Genomic DNA, 19,507 nt, shown 5'->3' with positions numbered 1-19,507 from the left:
TGCAGCAGCTGGAAAGGCCACAGACATACCTCACAAAGAATTACTGACTTCAGATGTCCTACAGCCTCAAAAAACTCCAGCTTTACTTCGTAGAATATCACCTTCTCCAAGGTGATCTCTTCCCAACATATAAAAGCTACGTCAAACCCAGACATGTTGGACATGCTACACCTAAAGAAATCCCAATCTCTGAGCTATGCACTTTCGGGACCTAAACCTTGTCACCACAAAAAAATGGACTTTAAGGGAGATTCCTGTCCGAGACTTCCCATACTCAAGCAAGCTACCCGTCAAGTAAAAGTTCCTCATTGGCACTCAAGAAAAATCTTGGAGTGGATGGGAAATAGGAAATGCACCCCGGGGATCACTTCTCTGGCTCTGCTAGACAGTGGCAACAACTTTCTTGGGTGAAAAAAGCCAGGGAACCTTGTTGGCTAGGCTTACTTAGGCCTTTGGACCACTAGCCTAGTACCTACCTATGAAAAGGCTATCGCACTTGAGTATGAAGCCTACAACAGTAAATGCAGTTAAAACTTTGAATTCAAGCAGAAATAAAGTGATCAGTAAAATGATTACAAAAAACAGTAGAAATAGCAAGACTACCAACGGCTTTTAGAAGTGCAGTTAGCAGTCAAAAAAAGCCAAAAAAAGGTACCCATAAGCAGCAAGTCTCTCTTCAGCGGATTCTGTTTAGGAAACTAGGATTTGTATGTGAAAAGGAATGAGATGAGGACAAAGTAGCTGCAGAATAAATCATCCAATGATGCCCTGGATCAAAAGGCCACTGAAGTAACCATAGATCTGGTAGAATGAGCCTTTACCTGACCTGTCAGGGAAATTCCCGACACTATGCCCAAATACATTGGAAAATCCAATGTACAATTGTAACTTTGGAGACTGGCATCCCTTAGGAAGGGGTTTGAGTAAAAAAAAGTTGGCCAGACTTGCTAAAAGCTTTTGTCCTGTGCAAATAGAACCATAATTGTCTGCACATACAGCAAATGGAATTATATTGTCAAAATTAAAACCTGGAAAAAGACGAAGATTGAGGGTCTGATTAATATTGGCTTCTGATGCTACCTTGGGGAGAAATGGCTTAGTATGCAAAGATACCCTATCTTTATGAAAGATCATAAAAGGAACCTTGATAGTCTGAAGTTACACTCCTAGCAGAAGTAATGGCAACTAAAAAGGCAGTCTTCCAAGATAGATACTGCAAATCTACCGAAGCTGCAGGTAGAAAAAGGGAGGGGGGGGGGGGTGAGCCTGAAGCACTCATGCAAGGTCCCACAGAGGTGTAGGGTCCTTCACTGGGAGTCTCAAAAAAGGTACCCTTAAGGAAGGGCTTGAAAAGTTGAGGCCAAAAATTAATTTTCCCCCGCAGGAAAGTTAGAAATTGCAGTCAATTGGACTAACAGTGGAGGAGGTAGCACTGTGCTGAAAAATCCCTGCCAAAATTTCCAATATCACAGAAAATGGAGCAGTAAAGGGATCTAATGCATGTTGCGAGGCCCAGAGAGAAAAATGTTTCCACTTACTACAGTATACCCTCCTGGTGGAAGACTTGAGCTGCCATCAAATGCTTTTAAATGGGAGAAGATAAACCAGGAGTCCTAATTATGAGAACTGGAGCTGCCAAGCTGCGAGTGTCAGACTGTCCAGATCTGGATGAGGAGTCCCTGAGGGGTGAGAAAAGATCTGGAACTGGATCCAACATCCATGGAGGCACTACTGGATGAGACCATAGAGAGGGAAACAAGACTTGACAGGGCCAGAATGGGGCAATGAGGATCAAAGCTCCCTAGCCTGCGAGCTTTCTGAAGACATTTTGATATCAAGGGCACAGAAGGACAAGTATAAAGACTGGGAGGCCTAGCATGAATCAGAGTCTCTGGGTGCTTCCCCCTGACAAGTTCAGAGCAAGAACTCCCTGTATTTAGTATTGGAAAGAGATGCAAATAGATTGCAGCAAAGCCGACCCCACTTTTGAAAGATCTGCTCTGCTACTGAAGGATTCAGAGACCACTTGTAAAGCATCAGGATCAATCTGCTGAGCCTGTCCGCTAGAATCCCGGAATGTGCATTACCACCAGAAAACAGCTGGTGGAGATGGCCCATTCCCACACTCTCATGGCTTTACAACAAAGGGGATAAGATCTGGTTCCCCCCCAGTTTGTTGATGTACCACACCAACATGTTGGTCTGGATAGCAACCATCCCCACCGGAAAAGGTGCATGAAGAGCCTGCAACAAGAGAAGCACTGCCCTCAATTTCCAGGAGGTTATATGCAAACTGGTCGTGACAGATCCACACAGTCTACCAGTTTTTGCTATGCCTAAAGCCATATTACTGTGTAGGTTTTGTTAGATTGATTATTGCTAGCTCTAGATATGCCACTACCTCACTATATGCTGCTAATATTGTAACAATACAATATGCTTAAGAGCAGGCCTTGCTCACTGATTACTGGTATTACTGAACTTGTTAACCTATAAGTTATCAGCTTAAGAGGTTTACCAGAATGTGGGGATTTCAAAGAGGCACTATATCACAAGGTTGTGAGCTAACTGTTCTTTGAAAAAGGGAAGTAGGGCACAAGAGCAAACATTACAAGGCTTTTTTACAACTTGGGAAATGATCTGTAATTTTCTAAAATATTCAATCAACTCATGAGCCTGTAATGTCAGATTTTTCTACAATACTCCATCAACTCAAAGACTATAAAAGCTCAAAGGCTAAAATGGAAATCATCCGGATTTTATCACAGTGCCAGCCTGAACTGAGCTTAGACATTTGGCCAGTGTCGGCCTTGCCTTGATTGAACAGATAGCTGCACTGGATAGGATTTGAAGTTTCCCTATCAGTGGCAAAGATGATTTTGTTTATGCATATGCTTGTAAGTACATGATCTATTAGTTTTTCTGTTTTAGTATTAGCTTTACTGTTTTAGAAAAGTTTTGCTTAATAAATTGTCAAGTTTGAGCCTTGTGTCTTTGTCCTGTATTAACCTCAGATTTTAAGGTAACGGACTAGTTCACTTGGCGTAGTCGGCAGGATCTAGGGTTTACAGTGGAAATGTCACAACAACAACCAATGTTTTTTTCCTTTAAAACACTTAGGCATAGGTAAGAAGGATGCTGCGTCAGGCACCCCAAATAAGTTGGGTGTTGATACTACTTTGACAGCATTATTTGGGAAGTGGGATCCTCTTGCCAAGGTATTAAGTCAAGTTTCACCCCCTCCTTCCCCTAAACCCTTGCAGGAAAGACCTAAGGCAGACCCTGATAGTTTAGCTAGAGCCTTATCGGAGCTAAAATTGGATAAGGGGAAAAAGGTGAAGGAAGGGGTGGGAGCAGCCGGATGGCTGTTCTTTGAAGCAATTCAGGAATTGGAGATGTAGAGAAACTAAAAGAAAAAGTTTTAGAATTAGAAGAGCAATGTAAAGAACATACACATGGATTGGATAGAGATGCCTTGGAGAAGGAAAACATGGCACTTGTTAAAGTAGGGGAGGAAGCGGAACACTGGAAATCTAATTCAGTGACTCTGGCTACTCGAGTAATTCAACAGCGTAGACAACGAAATGGGAGAAGATTACACCATCCACCCTCAAGGCCTCGAGTTCATGCTTTGCTGTGTAAGGCAGAGTTTGATCCCGAGAAGTGGGAAGGTGATCTCCCCTCGACGGATGAGGGTGATAGTGATTTTGAAATAATAAATTCTCCATCAGTGGAGGCACGCCCAGTTATTGAGAAAAAGGGACAGTATACTGGGGGGCAGCGCCACAATGGGTTGAGGTGCGGAGTTATACTCAAGCTGAATTATTGAATATAATCCAAATCTAAGCAAAGGCCAGGGGAAACTGTTTTAGCATGGTTTCTTCGGGTTTGGGACACAGGGGGAGAAGCGGTGTCTCTAAATGCTGAAGAGATGCACCAATGTGCAGGTTTGGTGTTTCACCCACGTTTAAAGCAAATAGTAAACAATGTGAATCATGATGATCCCCAGGTGAATACACTGGTGGTGTGGCTAGCCTCTGCTTTCCGCGCTACTTGGCCTGATGCTACAGCAGTAGCTGACTAACATAAGCCTTGGAAAACAATAGCAGAGGCAATACAGCAGTTAAGAGAAATGGCTATGTTGGCTACCGTTTACTCACTGGAATTGAGGAATGGGACACTAGTGCTTCCGAAAGGACCAGATGCACAAGTTATGACTAGCAATATGAGGAGCAAATTGATCAAAGACGCACCACAGTGGTGGAAAGGGCAGCTGATGGCTGCCCTGGCAGGGTGTGTAGGTCAGCAGATATGGGATGTGTTAGAAAAACAGGAGAGCTAGAAAGGCAAATGCAGAGAAATCAAAAGATAAATCTGGAGAAAAAGTTACAAGAAAGCAAATGTTTCTGGATCTGTTAAGGTGGGGGGTTGAAGCTGCGGAAATAGATGGGATAGCTACTGAAGAATTATATAGAAAGTGGAAGCAAAAAACAAAAAGAAAAAGGTTCAAGTTCTGAAAGTAAAAAGCAAACCCCTACAAAAAGTCCAACCAGAAGTACCACTGAAGGGCAGGTAGGATGGAATCAATTATATCCCGACATCCCTACTGATGAGGAGCTAGCACAGTGGCAAAAGGGGGAATTTAAATGATGAGAGAGATTGGGGAGGAAAGGAATGGAGAACCCCGGTCGAAAAAAAGAGACAAATTGACTAGTAGGCGGGTCCCCAGTAGCTAGGGGTACAGTAAGAGCAATTACACCTGGGGACAGACACCCTTACGTACCCCTTACCATTTTTTGGAGGGGAGGGCCACATGTGATGGCTCTGGTAGACACAGGATCAGAAGTAACCATTTTTGCAGGCAACCCCCGTAGATTTCGTGGACAGTATGTAGAAATTTATGGTTACGGAGGGGCAAAGACACTAGGTACCAAAACCAAGATTAAAATAGCTTTTGGGGATGGTATTCCTATTTACATTGAAACAGTAATAGCTCCAGTACCTGAACACATTTTAGGAATAGATGTGTTAAAGGGTAGAACTTTAGAAACCACTGTAGGGCCATTTAGGTTTGGAGTGCGACATTGTTCAGTCAACGCAGTTAAGGCTGTAGTTCGAGGCAATGCTAAGTGGGAACCGCTTTATATTCCCACGCCTAAAACAATAGTGAACAAACAATATTGTATCCCAGGTGGGCACGCTGAGATCACAGAGACTATCCAAGAACTGCTTCGGGTTGGCATACTTGAGTCAACAGTGAGTCCATTCAACAGTCCGGTGTGGCCAGTAAAGAAACTGGATGGATCATGGCGAATGACTGTAGATTATCGAGGTCTGAACAAGGTGGCCCCACCCTTAGCGGCAGCCGTTCCAGACATTGTTACAATTGTGGAAAGATAGTCTTCATCTGCTGGACCATATCATGCAGTTTTGGACTTGGCAAATGCCTTCTCCATTTCGATAGAAGAAAGCAGAGCCCAATTTGCTTTTACCTGGGAGGGGAGGCAGTATACCTTCCAAGTGTTACCTCAGGGATATCTGCACAGCCCCACCCTGTGTCATGGACTAGTGGCTAGAGACCTAGCCAAGTTACAGCTGGACAAAGTGACTATTTTTCATTACATTGATGACAATGATTACTGGAGAAAAATCTGATGTGGATATTGCACTAAAAACTGTAATTCAGCACCTTCAGAACGGAGGGTGGGCTATAAATGAGAATAAAACACAACAAGGGACATCAGTAAAATTCCTTGGTATGATTTGGAATGGAGCAAAAAGGGAAATTCCTGCAGCAGCACTGGAGTATCCAAAAAATTGCAGTCCCAAAAATGAAACAGCCGGCACAGGCCTTCTTGGGAGCAATGGGCTTTTGGAGAGCATTTGTACCTCACCTCGGACTGATTTTGCGACCCATTCACAATGTAACTAGGAAAAAATGTGATTTTCAGTGGGGTCCCAAGCAACAAACTGCTTTTCAAGAAGCAAAAAAGGCTCTACCAGCAGAGCGTGGGGCTGGGCCCAGTTGATCCACAACAACCTTTCGTCCTTGAAGTAACAGTTGCCAATAATGTTATGCCTTGGGGGCTGTGGCAGAAGGATGACACTGGGAAAAAGAGACCCTTGGGATTTTGGTCCAAATCCCTGACTGGAGCGCAGGTGAGATACAACCCCCTTGAGCAGCATGTACTGGCAGTGTACACAGCCTTGATTCATGTGGAAGGAATAACTAAACAACAAACAGTGACAGTTAAGATAGACTACCCAATCCAGGGGTGGTTACGAGACAATACTTTGATGAAAACCCTGATAGCACAATCTTCGACTGTACAAAAGTGGAAGTGGTATTTACAGGAAAGGGCCAACATCGTGCCTGGAGTGTCTCCGGTACAACAGTTGGCTGGACTGGTAATTCTGGATGATGCTGATGCGATAGAACAGCGTCATGAGCTTCCAAAGTCTCCAATTACTGAAGCATTACCATTTGATAATTTAGATGCAGAAAAACAGAAATTTGCATGGTTTACTGATGGTTCTGCCAAAATTGGATCAAATGGTAGGACCTGGACTGCAGTGGCTTATTGCCCACGAACAGAAACTGTTATTTGATGAAGGTACTGCTGGTTCAAATAATCAGGCAGAATTACGAGCGGTTGCCCTGGTCATAGATAGTTTATCACATGGAGATGAAGCATACATCTATACTGACAGCTGGGCAGTCTTTAAGGGATTGACAACCTGGTTACCTGCCTGGCAACAGCAGGATTGGAAGATCCATGGCAGACCTCTATGGGGAGGTTCAGAAGACTGGCAACTGATTTGGGAAAAAGCTCAACAATGCAAAATCAGTGTTGGACATGTAGATGCCCATGCATCACTTGTAACAAATGAAAGGAGGCATAACCAGCAGGTAGATAAGATGGCCGCGGTACGTGTTGCTGAAGAGAAAGCCGAAGTGCTAGTATGGCAAGATGGGCCCATGATCGGAGTGGGCATTTGGGAAGAGATGCGACAATAGAATGGACACGAAGGCATGGTATGCAGTTGAATAAGGAAACTGCAACAGATGTTATAAAGCAGTGTGAAATCCGTCAAAGGAATGAACAAAAGCAACTGCAAGCAGAAGCATGTGGACACATTCACAGAGGCAGTCGTCCAGCACAAATTTGGCAAGTAGACTTTATTGGTCCTTTATCAGCAATACTGCCTGACGATGGTGGACACTTATTCAGGATTACTAATGGTGTCCCCATGCAAAAAGGCAAACCAGCAAGCAGTGTTAAAAGGATTGAATAAATTATGTATGACATATGGGATTCCCACTGAAATCCAAAGTGACCAAGGCAGCCACTTTACCAGAGCAGAGGTTCAAGAATGGGCAAAGGAAAATGGAGTTTGATGGGTGCTGCACATCCCATATCATCCCCAAGCTGCTGGCTTAATTGAAAGGTATAATGGGCTCCTTAAAGAACAGATTTGAAAGAACACGAATGATGGAACGTTACAAGGCTGGGCAAAGGTATTAGAATTAGCTGCGAGTCAGCTGAATAATAGACCTTGGAAGCATCAGGGAACTCCCTTGCAAATGCATATGAATGACATTCTGTCCAACTGCTGTGTTTTGAAAATAGAAAAGCTGAATCCGAATACCATATACCCTCTTGACAAATACTGATCAAACTCGATTCTGGCTATGTGCATTGACTGAACAAAGAGTGCCAGCACAAAATATAGTATTAGTTGAGACAGGTTGGAAACTCTCCCAGAGAATTGGCACTGGGGGCAAAAAGGGCTATTGGGAGAAAGCTGGGAGGTTTTTACATTATGGGAGCCAGAACGAGAAGTGATAGTGAAGGCTATCAATTTAGATAAGACAAATTATTCAGAAAGGACAACCTTTAGTAGAAATTTGTATGCATCAAGATGCTGTTATTTTACTACAAAACTGATACTAAACCAAGCAAATGGCTGGGAATGAAAGTTAGTGACCACACCTAATCAGCCAAATGAACATAGGACTAATTTGTGATGGACCTGGTGATAGAGTTTCTCTGGTGGGCAGCAGACTGTGCCAAGAACAAGTCTTCCCTTCATCCTCTGCCCTACTGGGCAGACCACTGACGCTGCTTGGGGTGCTCTCCTAGCAGCCTGGTGCATCCAAGGTCTTTGAGATGCCCAGCACCTTCCCTTACACATCAACCAGAAGGAAATTGCAGTACAAAAGGCTCTGACATCCTTCAAACCCCATCTCAGGCCAGGGATTCTGCTTACTTATCAAAACAGACATCACAGTAATGTGGTATATCAGACTGGGAGGGACCTGATCCTCTATGTAGGCTAGTCATGAACCTCTGGCTGTCTGCCTCCTCCATGGGATTACACCTAATGGCCCAATACCTAGCAGGGATCAACACCCTGGCAGAACACTTGAGCAGAAACTTACTGGACCCCCACGAATGGCAGCTCCACTAAAATCTTTTTGCAAGTCACTCAGGAGTGGGGAACTCTGGAGGTGGATCTTTGCTTCGTGCCTCAGCCACAAGCTAAAGTTAGGGCTAACAGGATAGCTGTCTTCCAAGATAAAAATTTGATGTCAGAAGAGGCAGCAGGCTCAAAAGGAGGCAAGGTTAGTTTTTCCAAAACATAGTTGAGATCCCAAGCAGGAATGTGAGGAGATCTAGAAGGTCTTAAGTTTTTAGCTCCTCTGAGAAACTGTCTCATGAGCTGGTGGGAAAAGATGGGAGGGTCTGTATTATGAGCAGAAATAGCAGAGGCATGTATCTTAATGGAAGAGAAAGAGAGACCCTTATGTAAGAGATGTCAGGTAAAGTAAAATTAAAGTAATGTTAGGAAGAGGATCAGAATCCTGAGCCTGCATTCAGGAACAAAATCTTTTCCATTTTCCTGCATAAGATTTTCTAGTGCTAGGACGTCTGGCTTCTAAAATGACATCCATAACCTGCTTAGCAGGAAAGAAGAAATCAAAGGTCCTGGATTAACCAGGCCACCAGGCTGAGAGTTCTGACATGAGAGTGTAGAACCTGACCCTGATGTTGGGACAGAAGGTTTGGAGACTGAGGTAAAACCGAAGGGGGCTCCAGACATAGGTTTTTTTTAGAGTTGGATACCAAAACTGCCGCAGCCAATTTGGAGCCAGCAAGATAATCATCTTGGGCTTGTCCTGTTTTATCTTCAATAAAACCCGTGGAAGAGGAAGACGTGGAAAGGCATATCCCGAGAGGTTCCTCCAACTGAATGACAGGGCATCCACTTTCCAAGCTTCTCTGTGGAAAGTCCTGGTGCAAAAATTCTGTAGTTGATTGAGATGGGATGCAAAGAGGTCTATGCGAGGACATTCCCTGGTAGAAAAAGCTTGAAGATCCAGATTGCAAGCTAGAGCTGTGTTCCATAGATCCATGGCTAGTCTGCAAAGGGGGTAGGAATGAGATCCCCCTTGCTCGTTTATGTACCACATAACTGTGGTGTTGTCCATCCGTATTAGTAGTTGTCCAGGTTGTAAGATTCCTGAAGGAACACCTTTTTGCCCCATCTTTCTAAGGATCGAGAATCCTTTTCAGTAGGAATGGGATTTTTGGCAGAAGCGGCCTTAACTCCCTTAGGACCCTGAGAAATTCTTTCAGGGCTCTTGTATAAAAACTGATGGGAATCAGAAACCCTGTAATATCTATCAGGCTTAACAGGAGCAGGAGGAAGAGTCAGGGGTTAAGATAGCCTCCGAAAAAGCATCATCCACAATATCCAAAACAGGAGGAATAGCCAGGGGTCTATGTTGGGGAAGAAGAAAATCCCTCAGTCTTTTCTTATATTCTGAATACTTCTGTCCTTCCCAGTGGAAATGTTCCCTCATTTCATGCAAAGTTTCCCCAAAAGAGAAATCCTCAGGGTGAGAAGCTGAAGGAATGGATTCTTCAGCATCAGAATCCTCACAAGGAGGGAAAGAATATTCCTAATCAGAAGAAACAGAAGCCTGTTCAGAGAAATCATAACATCCTGCCTTGGCCTTTTATCTGGAGGGGGATGTGAACCCTTAATCATAGTAAGTAAATCCTCCGCCATCTTGAGTAACTGTTTCAGTGACTTGGGAGCCGGTTCAGAGGAGGCCTGCGTTGTAGTCTTTGATTTAGGAGTCTTTGCCTTTGTCTTTATTAGAAGCAGAGTAGGCCCGAAAACCCCTTCGGAAGCTGGTACCTGCACAGCGGCTCCGGACCCATCCGAAGGAGCAGTGTCCAAAGGTCCTGCAACAGAAATATTTAAAGGCCTGGTCGGCTCCTCATGAGTCAGTTTCGGCCGTCTGTTCTGAAATGGCCGACGGCAGGGGCTGCAAAAGCGCCTCACGGACAACGGCCGAACCTGAAGCTGGCTCCGCTTGTGCACTATCATCAGATTTGGACCTCTGAGGCCTGTCTTTATCCTTGCGACATTTGTGAACTCCGGTAGCCGAACCATATCAGATGACATTTTGTAGTTAAAGCACCTACCGAAGTAATGAAAAGAAAAATCGTACCTTCGCTTAATTGTACGTTGATTGAATCTAGCACAAAACCGACAACTAGCTACGTCGTTGTCAGGGCCTAAGCAAGGAATACAGTAAGAATGAAAATCCTTATGAGGTATTTGCTTCCCACATGAAATGCAATTGACTTTTTCTGACATCGGAATGGAGCAAGAAAAAAAGTTTCCCCAACGGTGTACTTAGCTTTGAGTGGAGAAGAAAATCTTCGGACTGAAGTACATTAGAAAAAAAATCACCAGGAGTCAGCCGACCGGCACTTGCGAACTGCTATCACTGCACGGCAAGAAAGACTGGAGAAGATGGTGTCGGCTGTCAGCTTTGTACTCCTGGCGCTCTGACTTCAGGGAGCATGGTTGAACAGCCGACGTCAGACCCAGACTTTGGGATTCTGGCCGACAGAGGGCTGCAGGGGAGAACCCTACAGTCATGACTGCAACAGTGAAACACGAACATGTAGATTGGCTGCACCGAATGCCTCTAGGAATAGATTCATCTGGGGTTGGTATTTGGGCAGACCCCCACCCCTTTTGACAGAGGAGTCAATGATTTTGGGGGGGGGGGCTTCCTCTTCCTCCAAATCAGTGTCCTTGGTAAGAGACTCCAGCAGGGAGTCCAAGTGCCTCCTTTTGCACGCCAGTTTGCGAGGGATTTCCTCACTGGGAATCTCTGGGGAGGGCTCATGAATGTCCTGCTGTTCCCAAGCAGGAGCTTCCCAAGGCAAAACATCGGCAGGATGGTTGGGGGCCGTACCCAAAATTAGAGTCTGGGAGGAGTCAGAGGATGAGATTGACAAGGGTCTCTACGTTGAGAACCCTCTCCACCACATCAAAGGTGAAGGAGAACATCCTGAGAAGTGACAGTAGGAGCAGTCCCCCTCGGACCCCTGAGAGTCAGGGCAGAGACAGAGGGGAAGACCGCTCAAAGAAACAGCAACCCTCAGATCTGATGGACACACTGACACTAAATTATATAGATCAGTTAATTTACAGTAGCTTGACTGCAGTTTCACTAACTTCAAACTGCTGAACTCAAGAAAATATAGTTGCAGTGTCTGCATTAAAGATGGAAGGAAATTAGCAGGCAAAGTACAGTAATTCCTTAAACTACATCCCTACTGGAAAGCACACATTCAATTGATTAAAAAAAAAGCTGAAGTATAAGCAGCTTGCCTTTATATAGGTTACCTTATTACTTTAGGAAACTGCCACCACATTCCCTAGCACTCAAAGCCCTTAAAATTCAAAAATGTAAGCCCATAAAACTCAAAAATGTAAGCCCCTTTCCTTTTCAGTCCTTCATAAGACAGCAAGGGCCTCCAATTCAGGTTGTTCAGTTAGGACAATAGGCATAACCTTGGCCTTAGTTGAGTGTTTTAGCTAGTCCTATGCCCCAAGTATTCCTGTGAAAGGAAGTTATTTTACTACACATTACAACATTTCAGTGTTAGTATATTTACCACCATACCATACAAAAGAGGAAAAAACTTACAGTAATCATTTCGTATATCTGGTGCATCAAGAATTCGGTCAGGCATCGAAGAGATGTACCTTGTGTTTTTTCTGCACGATGCTGGAGTAGTCTTCTGACTATATAATACTTTCAAATTATTTTGATACCCTATTAAAAAATATAAAATGCAGAGTTAAAGTTAGAAACATGTAATTTGGCTTCCACTCTTCAAAAACAATTTTAATAGAGATTAGGACCTAGTAAATGCAATGCAGTTTAAACAAGCATACAATATAACCTACCTTTTAAAAATTGTAGTAAGTACATTTAAGCACAACCGAGTGTCAACTGTAAACATTTCTGTTCTAGCTCAGTTACAACCATCTGGGGTTTCAGGAGTGCATTGTCTACAAAGACCTTACCTGGTTCTGTGCTGTTCCACATATGCTCTGCAGGTACCGGAGGCGCTCCTACAGCCAACAATGTAGGAAGCATGCTGTGCATCCCTTAGTTTCCATACAACTGCAATTGGGATAAACTAGGTGTCAAGAATCCTGTTAGTTGGCCATTTATGGCCCCCATACAAAAATGCAAATGGGGCAAGCTACTCTTCATATTATAAAATTAATACTAAAACCAAGCAACTTTGAAAAAGTGACCAATGGGTAAAAGGACTATGCATAGTCATTGGATGGGAGGGCATACCATTACAGTAACCCCTCAAATTTAAGAAAACCACCACTCTCAAGCAATAGTAAAAGCAGTATTATACTATAATGAAGGGAAGGGCAACAATTATCAGGATCCCCATATTACAGCCATGCCAATGCCTTTTCTACTTTTGCAATGCATCCAGTTTGTAGTTAGTCTAAGGTAGCCCTCCTTTTTAAAAGAAAGTTCTATTAGGTCTTTGCATCCCAACACATACACCCAAGTTGAAAAGTATTACAGTCCGGAATCAAAACACTGTCCTCTACAGAAATTCAAAGTTATGCAACTGGAATGCAAAAATCTGTCTTGCTATGCAAAATTCAGAAAATGAGTGCGAGTATCAGCGTTTTAGGTATACATTAGATTCGCAATCTACCATGTGCTCCAAATTTGAAGCATGTCACGAGGAATCAAAATGGCACTGTACTAGAGCTTAACCCCACACACCATTTGATTTAAGGTTTGACAGAGTGGGAGGCTGTATGGCAGTGGGCAGGTGGACATGTTCATTAGCTGCAGGAGATATCTGCTCCATAGGCATTATGGAACAATTTAAGTGCTACATACTCTGGCTATTTGACAGCAAACTAAATTCTCCAGTTACAAGTGTCACCCAAATTTTTGCACTTCATAATTCTGTACTGTTTTTTATACTTACTTGGATAGTGAATTATATCTAGTATTGACGTCAAATGCTCAAGGTGTGTGTATTACTGTTTCCTTGCAGACACTTTTGCAATTTTCACCATAATGTAATGTCATTTTGATACAAACCTGACTATGCAGATAATGTATGCTGCATGTTTACAGTTTAATGTCACTTGTGACATTTCCATCTACAGCTTCAAGGCAGCTCCCAGAAAATAAAATTTGCTTGCTGATCATGATTTCTAGCTAAAGTGAGAAGCATACTTCAGAAAAGATGTTGTGGAGTGGCTCTTTAGGAGCTTCATAATGAAAGCAGATACTGCAGATGAAAGGAGTTTACTACGTGAAATGTTTGGCATCTAGTGGAGACATTTTAGGTTAGAGGTCTTTAATTGAACAGGAATTTTAGGTTTAGAAAGGAAGAGGTATTTAATTGATCATAGGTGTCACTTTGGGTCATGTTCCTTGATAATTTGAGCAGTTGGGGAATGAATCAAAGGGGTTTTGTTTTACTTATTGTCAAAAGGGAACTTTACCAGGTATATAGTTTTATCTTAACACAATGTTCCTGGTTTATTGCTTACATTAAATGGAGTGATTTACAGTGGTTCCCCTCCCTGGGCTTCATTTAACACAGTACATGGAGGGCTGGCTAGATGAAGCCCTGTGTATAAACATTTTCAAACCACATTTCATTGCTTCAGTGTAGTTTCAAGATTTATATACACAAGAGACAGGAATAATAAGTGGACCATTTCAATACAGGGGATGTTCATAAAACACCGTTCTGGTCAAGGTGGCACCTACAACTTTGTAGAAAGCTGGGCTTTGCTGCCCAGAATGTTGAAGTTTTTATATTGGTCCATTAAGATTTCTAAATCTGGAGTGGCACCCTGCAGAAAAGTAAGATGGGTGCTTAAAACTTACTGCCCTCATTTTGAGTTGCTTAGGTTAGTTTGAGAAAAGGTAGAGTCCAGTGTAGTTTAGGGTGGAGCTTGGGGAAACCCAACTGGTGAATATGAACACACCTTATAAAGTTGACCCATTATATAGTTACTGCAGGTAATAAGGAACTGGTTATGGCTTTTAAGGTGTGTATTAGTATTTCACCCCCCTGTTTAAAGGTATAACTTAGAATGTGCACTTTACAAAATTCAATACATCCATAATCACTTGTGTAAATGTGCAAGCTGAATACATTTGCTGTGCAGCTCAGCTACTAACTGGGGTATCCAAGTATCAACTTGCACTGGATGTTACCCTATCCAGCTGTACACATGTGAACTCATAGCCAGATACAACTCGCTTCTCTGCACTCTGCCTCCCAACATTTGCTGGCAGTTCTTGTTTTGCCTCAAGTCTTCTAGCATCCAAGTCTTATCACATGTTTTTTTTGTGCAACTTAATACCTAGGTGACACAGGGAATCACTCTTGCCCATTTTAAGTGCACAGACACTTTAGCAACTTACAACTAATGCACCTTCAACGGCTTGTGTAAAATTCCATTTCCTACTCATTTACAGTACTATTTCACAAACAAGTGTAAAACAGTCTTAAGTTACTATAGCTGCATACATTTCTTGTTTTTGCCACAGGCACTTACAACTTCAGCTTAAGTATTACTGCTGCTTAACCCCCTCTCCAAATATATCATGTTCTCAAAATATTTTGATGAGACTCTCCACTGAAGTATTTATGTAGACTTCATAAATGGTTTCTAGTAGGCCAGTTAGAGTACCACTATTGCCATTTTCAAGACCAGTAACCTGATTAGCAGTTTCCTGCCCCTAAAAACAGGTAGGATTCACACAGACTTCATTAAGTAGCGTGCATGATCATACTACTGTTTAGAAGTGGGCAAGCCATGCCCCTAGCAAGGTTGCCCTTATTTGGTCTACACAGCCAGATTAACTGTTGGCACACAACTTTAAGAGCTCCAGTTTAGACTAGATCTATGTATAGTCTATTCCTATTGTAGCTTCCTTAGGAAAGCAGGAGCCTAAAATGAACTCAGGATACAGATGATCATTAAGGTCAGTCACGTTAAAGGTCTCTCCTGGGAAGGGATGCATGATTTGAAACTAATGAAGATGCTACAGGCAAAGCACTGGGTGCTACTCTGGCAAGAACTTACATTTATCTAGCAGATGAACGGTTGATCTTTAACAGACTTTCATGTTATATACCTCTTGCTCCCAAGAGAGGAATTCTACCCAAAATAAACGTCCAGGTTTGTAAAAAAAAAAAAAAAAAAAAAAAAGAGGAGGTGGTTAAAGTTTGCTATTTTTTCCACTTTGGAACAGACTGCATTTGCAAGCAGTTCAGAGTTGGACTTCTTCAAAAAATAAGGTATGCAATTTAGAGATAAACTTCAGGTAGAGGGAAGAGGATACCCTAAAAAAAGTGTTTTATTTCAGCTTACTGCCAATTACAAAAGGGCAGACTGTTGTCTATCCATCAGTCTGAAAATTTGTAGACAAGAGCCAAGAATTTTGAATAGACAATTTCAGAGCAGAATGGTTATATGGTATCCATGGACATAGAAAGTGCCTACTTCCTTTTCCAGCAGGACCTTCAAAAATAACCCTGGCTACAAATCAGGGTCACTGGTGAAAGAACACTGGCTTTAATTCTGTTTAAAATAAGCCCCTCTCCAACAAGCACAGATTTATAATTTACCTCTGCCAGAATTTAGCTCTAGTATTTGAAAAACTAGAGCATTTACATGTTGGCAAACTGGATTAATATTTTGAGCCATTAATGATCTGCTTCCTGCTCTTCAGGATGATTCCCTCAGCCTACTGTGCAGGTCACGTAACCTGAATGTACTCTGCAGAAGTTGGCAAAACTAGGGTAGTATCCTCAATGGTCACCCAACCTACATGTTTAGTAGCCATCTATGTACAGTTAACTCCACCTATAAAGGCTAATTATCAGTATGGAGTAAAACTGACTGATGGGTGAAAGCAGCCCAAGTTACAAGACATTCAGATGTTCCCTCAACATCAGCTTCCAGGACATTCAGATTTCAGTTCTGCTAGTGTTCTATACACAAGTAGATGACCCATAAAGTGATCAGAGCCCTCCTATTTTGGCAAGCCATTAGATAACAGCAAGTCCCTAGAACTAGACAAACTGTACTGAAATTACTTCCACCAGCAGCAATCCAATTCTTGTCAGTGAATTGTGGGTTGTCAGGAAGGCGATAATGCTTCAGGAGTGGAGAACTGATTCACGGTACATAAGCCAGGGTTTTCAGAAATTTGCTTTCTCAAGTCAAAACCTTTTCATTTTTTTTGCCCACTTTTCTTCAAGTGGCTCACATCATATGTCCCATTATTCCTTTTCCTCAAGTTTCTGAAACTGTTAAATTATTCTGCAGTTTAATACTGACTTCTGTCCATATGCGTTCTCCAAGTAAATTGGACAATTGTCAATTACTGCACATTTGTAAATGTAGCAGAGACCCAGTAAAATGGAAAACACTGGCACACTTAACTGGGAAAGTTGTCCTGGTTTTTCAGAATTCACAGTACCTCTGGTGGAAAGAATTTCTGCTACAGAACTTGTTTTGGTCTTCTAGGCTAAAAGCTAGAGGCACTTTAACTGGTGTACTAATGACCCCTGATGCTACAACAGAAGACTGCAGGAAATGGAGGACCTGAAGTAGCTGCACAGTGAGGACCCAAGAGGAGAGCAAAGGCAGTCTTGACCAAAGCAGGGCACAGAATTAGCCTAGCTCTGTCCAAAATTTCATTTGATACACTGGGGATCAATAATCCCAGACCTATAATAGGGCATGGAAACTTTAGAGGTGAGGAATCTGTCCATACATCAGAGCAAATGTGGATTATAATCGGATCGACTCAATCTTGTTCCTGCATACTCTTGGGGACAGTATATTAATGCCATCTCCCAGGTCAACATGACTAGAATGTTGAAACAAAAGCAGGTGCCTCAGTGGCTGCGAATGCACCACGATAGCTGCTGTGATCAGAAAAGGTAATGTTGTTGGGACAGTGACTTGACCTTAGCATGTTAGTGAAATACTATTGTCACTTTGTGACATGTTAGGTTCCTTGTACACCAAGGGCCCCTGTATGTACTCCCCAGGCTTGATCAGAGTAAGTTTGAACCGTAAGAGCAGCCCTTGACAGCAAAGGGCAGGTGCCCATGTGTTACCAGTTATTGCAGAAATCCAATACAATTAATTTGATCAGGAGGATTCTGTCCATCCATGGGAGGTGCAGCAATTCTTTTGGAGAATCCTAGTGTTGGCCCTCAGTCATCTTGGTCACTTAAGGAAATATAGCATAGATCTAACTTCAAGAGTTAGAGCCTGGAGAAAACTAGCATCCCTGACCTTTCCTCTGGTAGAGGCTTTGCAGTCCTGTGCATTCAGGATGACCCTGCCAGGAAACATCTAGTCTAAGTTGGAGAATGGATTTCTGTAGACTTTACGAGATACTGTCTAGTGAAGCACTGAACATGCTAATTCTGAGCATGTTCTACCTGTTCAGACATTTTGACTAGGCAGCTACCCACATACAGGCAAATATGAATCCCCTGAATTCTAACAAGAGTTAAATATTGGAAGAGTTGGGCCAAGCATTTTTGGAACACTAAAAACTCAAAGACGCCAGGGTGTGAAATGAAAGTGTACATCAGAAGTACAAAGAAACTGCATATGCTTTTGTAAGTTGCAACATACAAGTGCCCTTTTCATCTTAAGTGACCATAACAGTCCCTGGGAGGAAAAACAGAACTCTCCTGGGATAAAACGTGTTGACATTACTCTACAAAGGGAACTCACTTAAGAGCAGAGACCTCAAAGCTGGGTCTGTCAAAGGTCCAAAGTATAATAAATGCTTCTGCCACAATACTGGGTCTGTGGAGGGATAGAATTTAGGATATACCTTTCTTGGGAAGATCTTAAACTTTGAAGCAGAGCCCCATCAGTGAAGTCTACGGTAAGCTTAAACTACTGCTCCACACAAGGAGACTGGTCTTCTGCTTGGTGGAGGGAGGGGACAGGAGAATGGAGAAACTGGCAAATGCAATGATTCTATGCCAAATCAAGAGGGCATCTGCCAATTAGTCTCACACAAATTCATTTTACTTTAATGTCTCACTATGCGACTGTACAAGATAGGAACGGTATGGGGAAAGTTACTGTATTTTGCCATTTTTTTTTCGGAATAGAAAGAAATAAAACAGACATTCTTATCTAGGGATGCATTTGGTATGACCTCAGATGTGTATGGAATTTATGACCTCAGATGTGTATGGAATTTAAATGACCAGATTACAACTGCCTAGAAACCCAATTTCTTCAGCTTTTAGGAGGGATGGATAAAAAGGTGGTTTTAAATTTAATACCATCAACATTTAAGTGTCCCCATTTCCCTAATGTATTGCTTTGCCCACAATTTCAAAGATGAGCTCTAGTGTGCATCAACCCTTGTTAGATGGGTCGCCAACTGGCTCACTGACAGAACTCAGTCAAAATAGGGAATCCACCTCCAACAGCAGTGTTCTACAGGTATTGGTCCTGGGGCCTCAGCTGTTTGGAATCTATTTCTCTGAAGTAGAAGCAAAAACAAAAACCTATGGCTGACAGTTTGCCAATGCCTACAAACTGGGATCACTCACTCTCTTGAGTGTCAGCATCCTACAAAAGGATGTTAGTGACTGGTACCAAAGTCATGGCCGTAAACTTAATGCAAAAAAATGCATAATCCCTTTTGGAAAGATCTATATTCTTGCCAACTACCACATCAATAGCAACACCTTAAGTATGCACTCAGTGGCAAGTGACTTAGGCACACAGGTTGACAGCAACCTTACCTTTGACTACCATGTCTCCAGTGGCAAGGAGAATCTATATGGCTCATCTCATAAGGGCATGGTTTCCAAAAAAAAAAAAAAAAAGTTATAACCTCCTTTTACTCTTCCCTCATTAGGCCAATAATGGATTACAATGCTCCTTTTGGCATGTACCTTTCCAAGCACCTGCAGCAATTGGAGAAATCACAAAGGTTCCTCAAGGAAAATTCAAGGTCTTCAACATCTGTCCTATGTTGATCATTTGAAATCATTGTCACTTTATTCAGTTTCATACAGACTACTCTGAGGCGGTCTCTTCCTTGCATACAAGGCAATCT

General features: G+C 42.6%; 1 protein-coding gene across 1 annotated transcript in view; it reads right to left on the bottom strand.

Annotated features, from left to right (window-relative positions):
• Positions 1-19,507, bottom strand: part of CDC20 (cell division cycle 20) — a 710,318-nt gene that overhangs the window by 523,430 nt on the left and 167,381 nt on the right. Inside the window, exon 5 of the mRNA XM_044085408.1 lies at positions 12,023-12,151. Within this exon, the coding sequence (XP_043941343.1) occupies positions 12,023-12,151 (129 nt within the window). The remainder of the gene's footprint in view (positions 1-12,022; positions 12,152-19,507) is intronic.

This window comes from Protopterus annectens, chromosome 10.part0, assembly GCF_019279795.1.
Source record: "Protopterus annectens isolate FY-2018-M chromosome 10.part0, PAN1.0, whole genome shotgun sequence".
Taxonomy (NCBI): Eukaryota; Metazoa; Chordata; order Ceratodontiformes; family Protopteridae; genus Protopterus; species Protopterus annectens.
The sequence above is the reverse complement of the archived record's forward strand: the minus strand, read 5'-3'. Positions and strand labels throughout refer to the sequence as shown.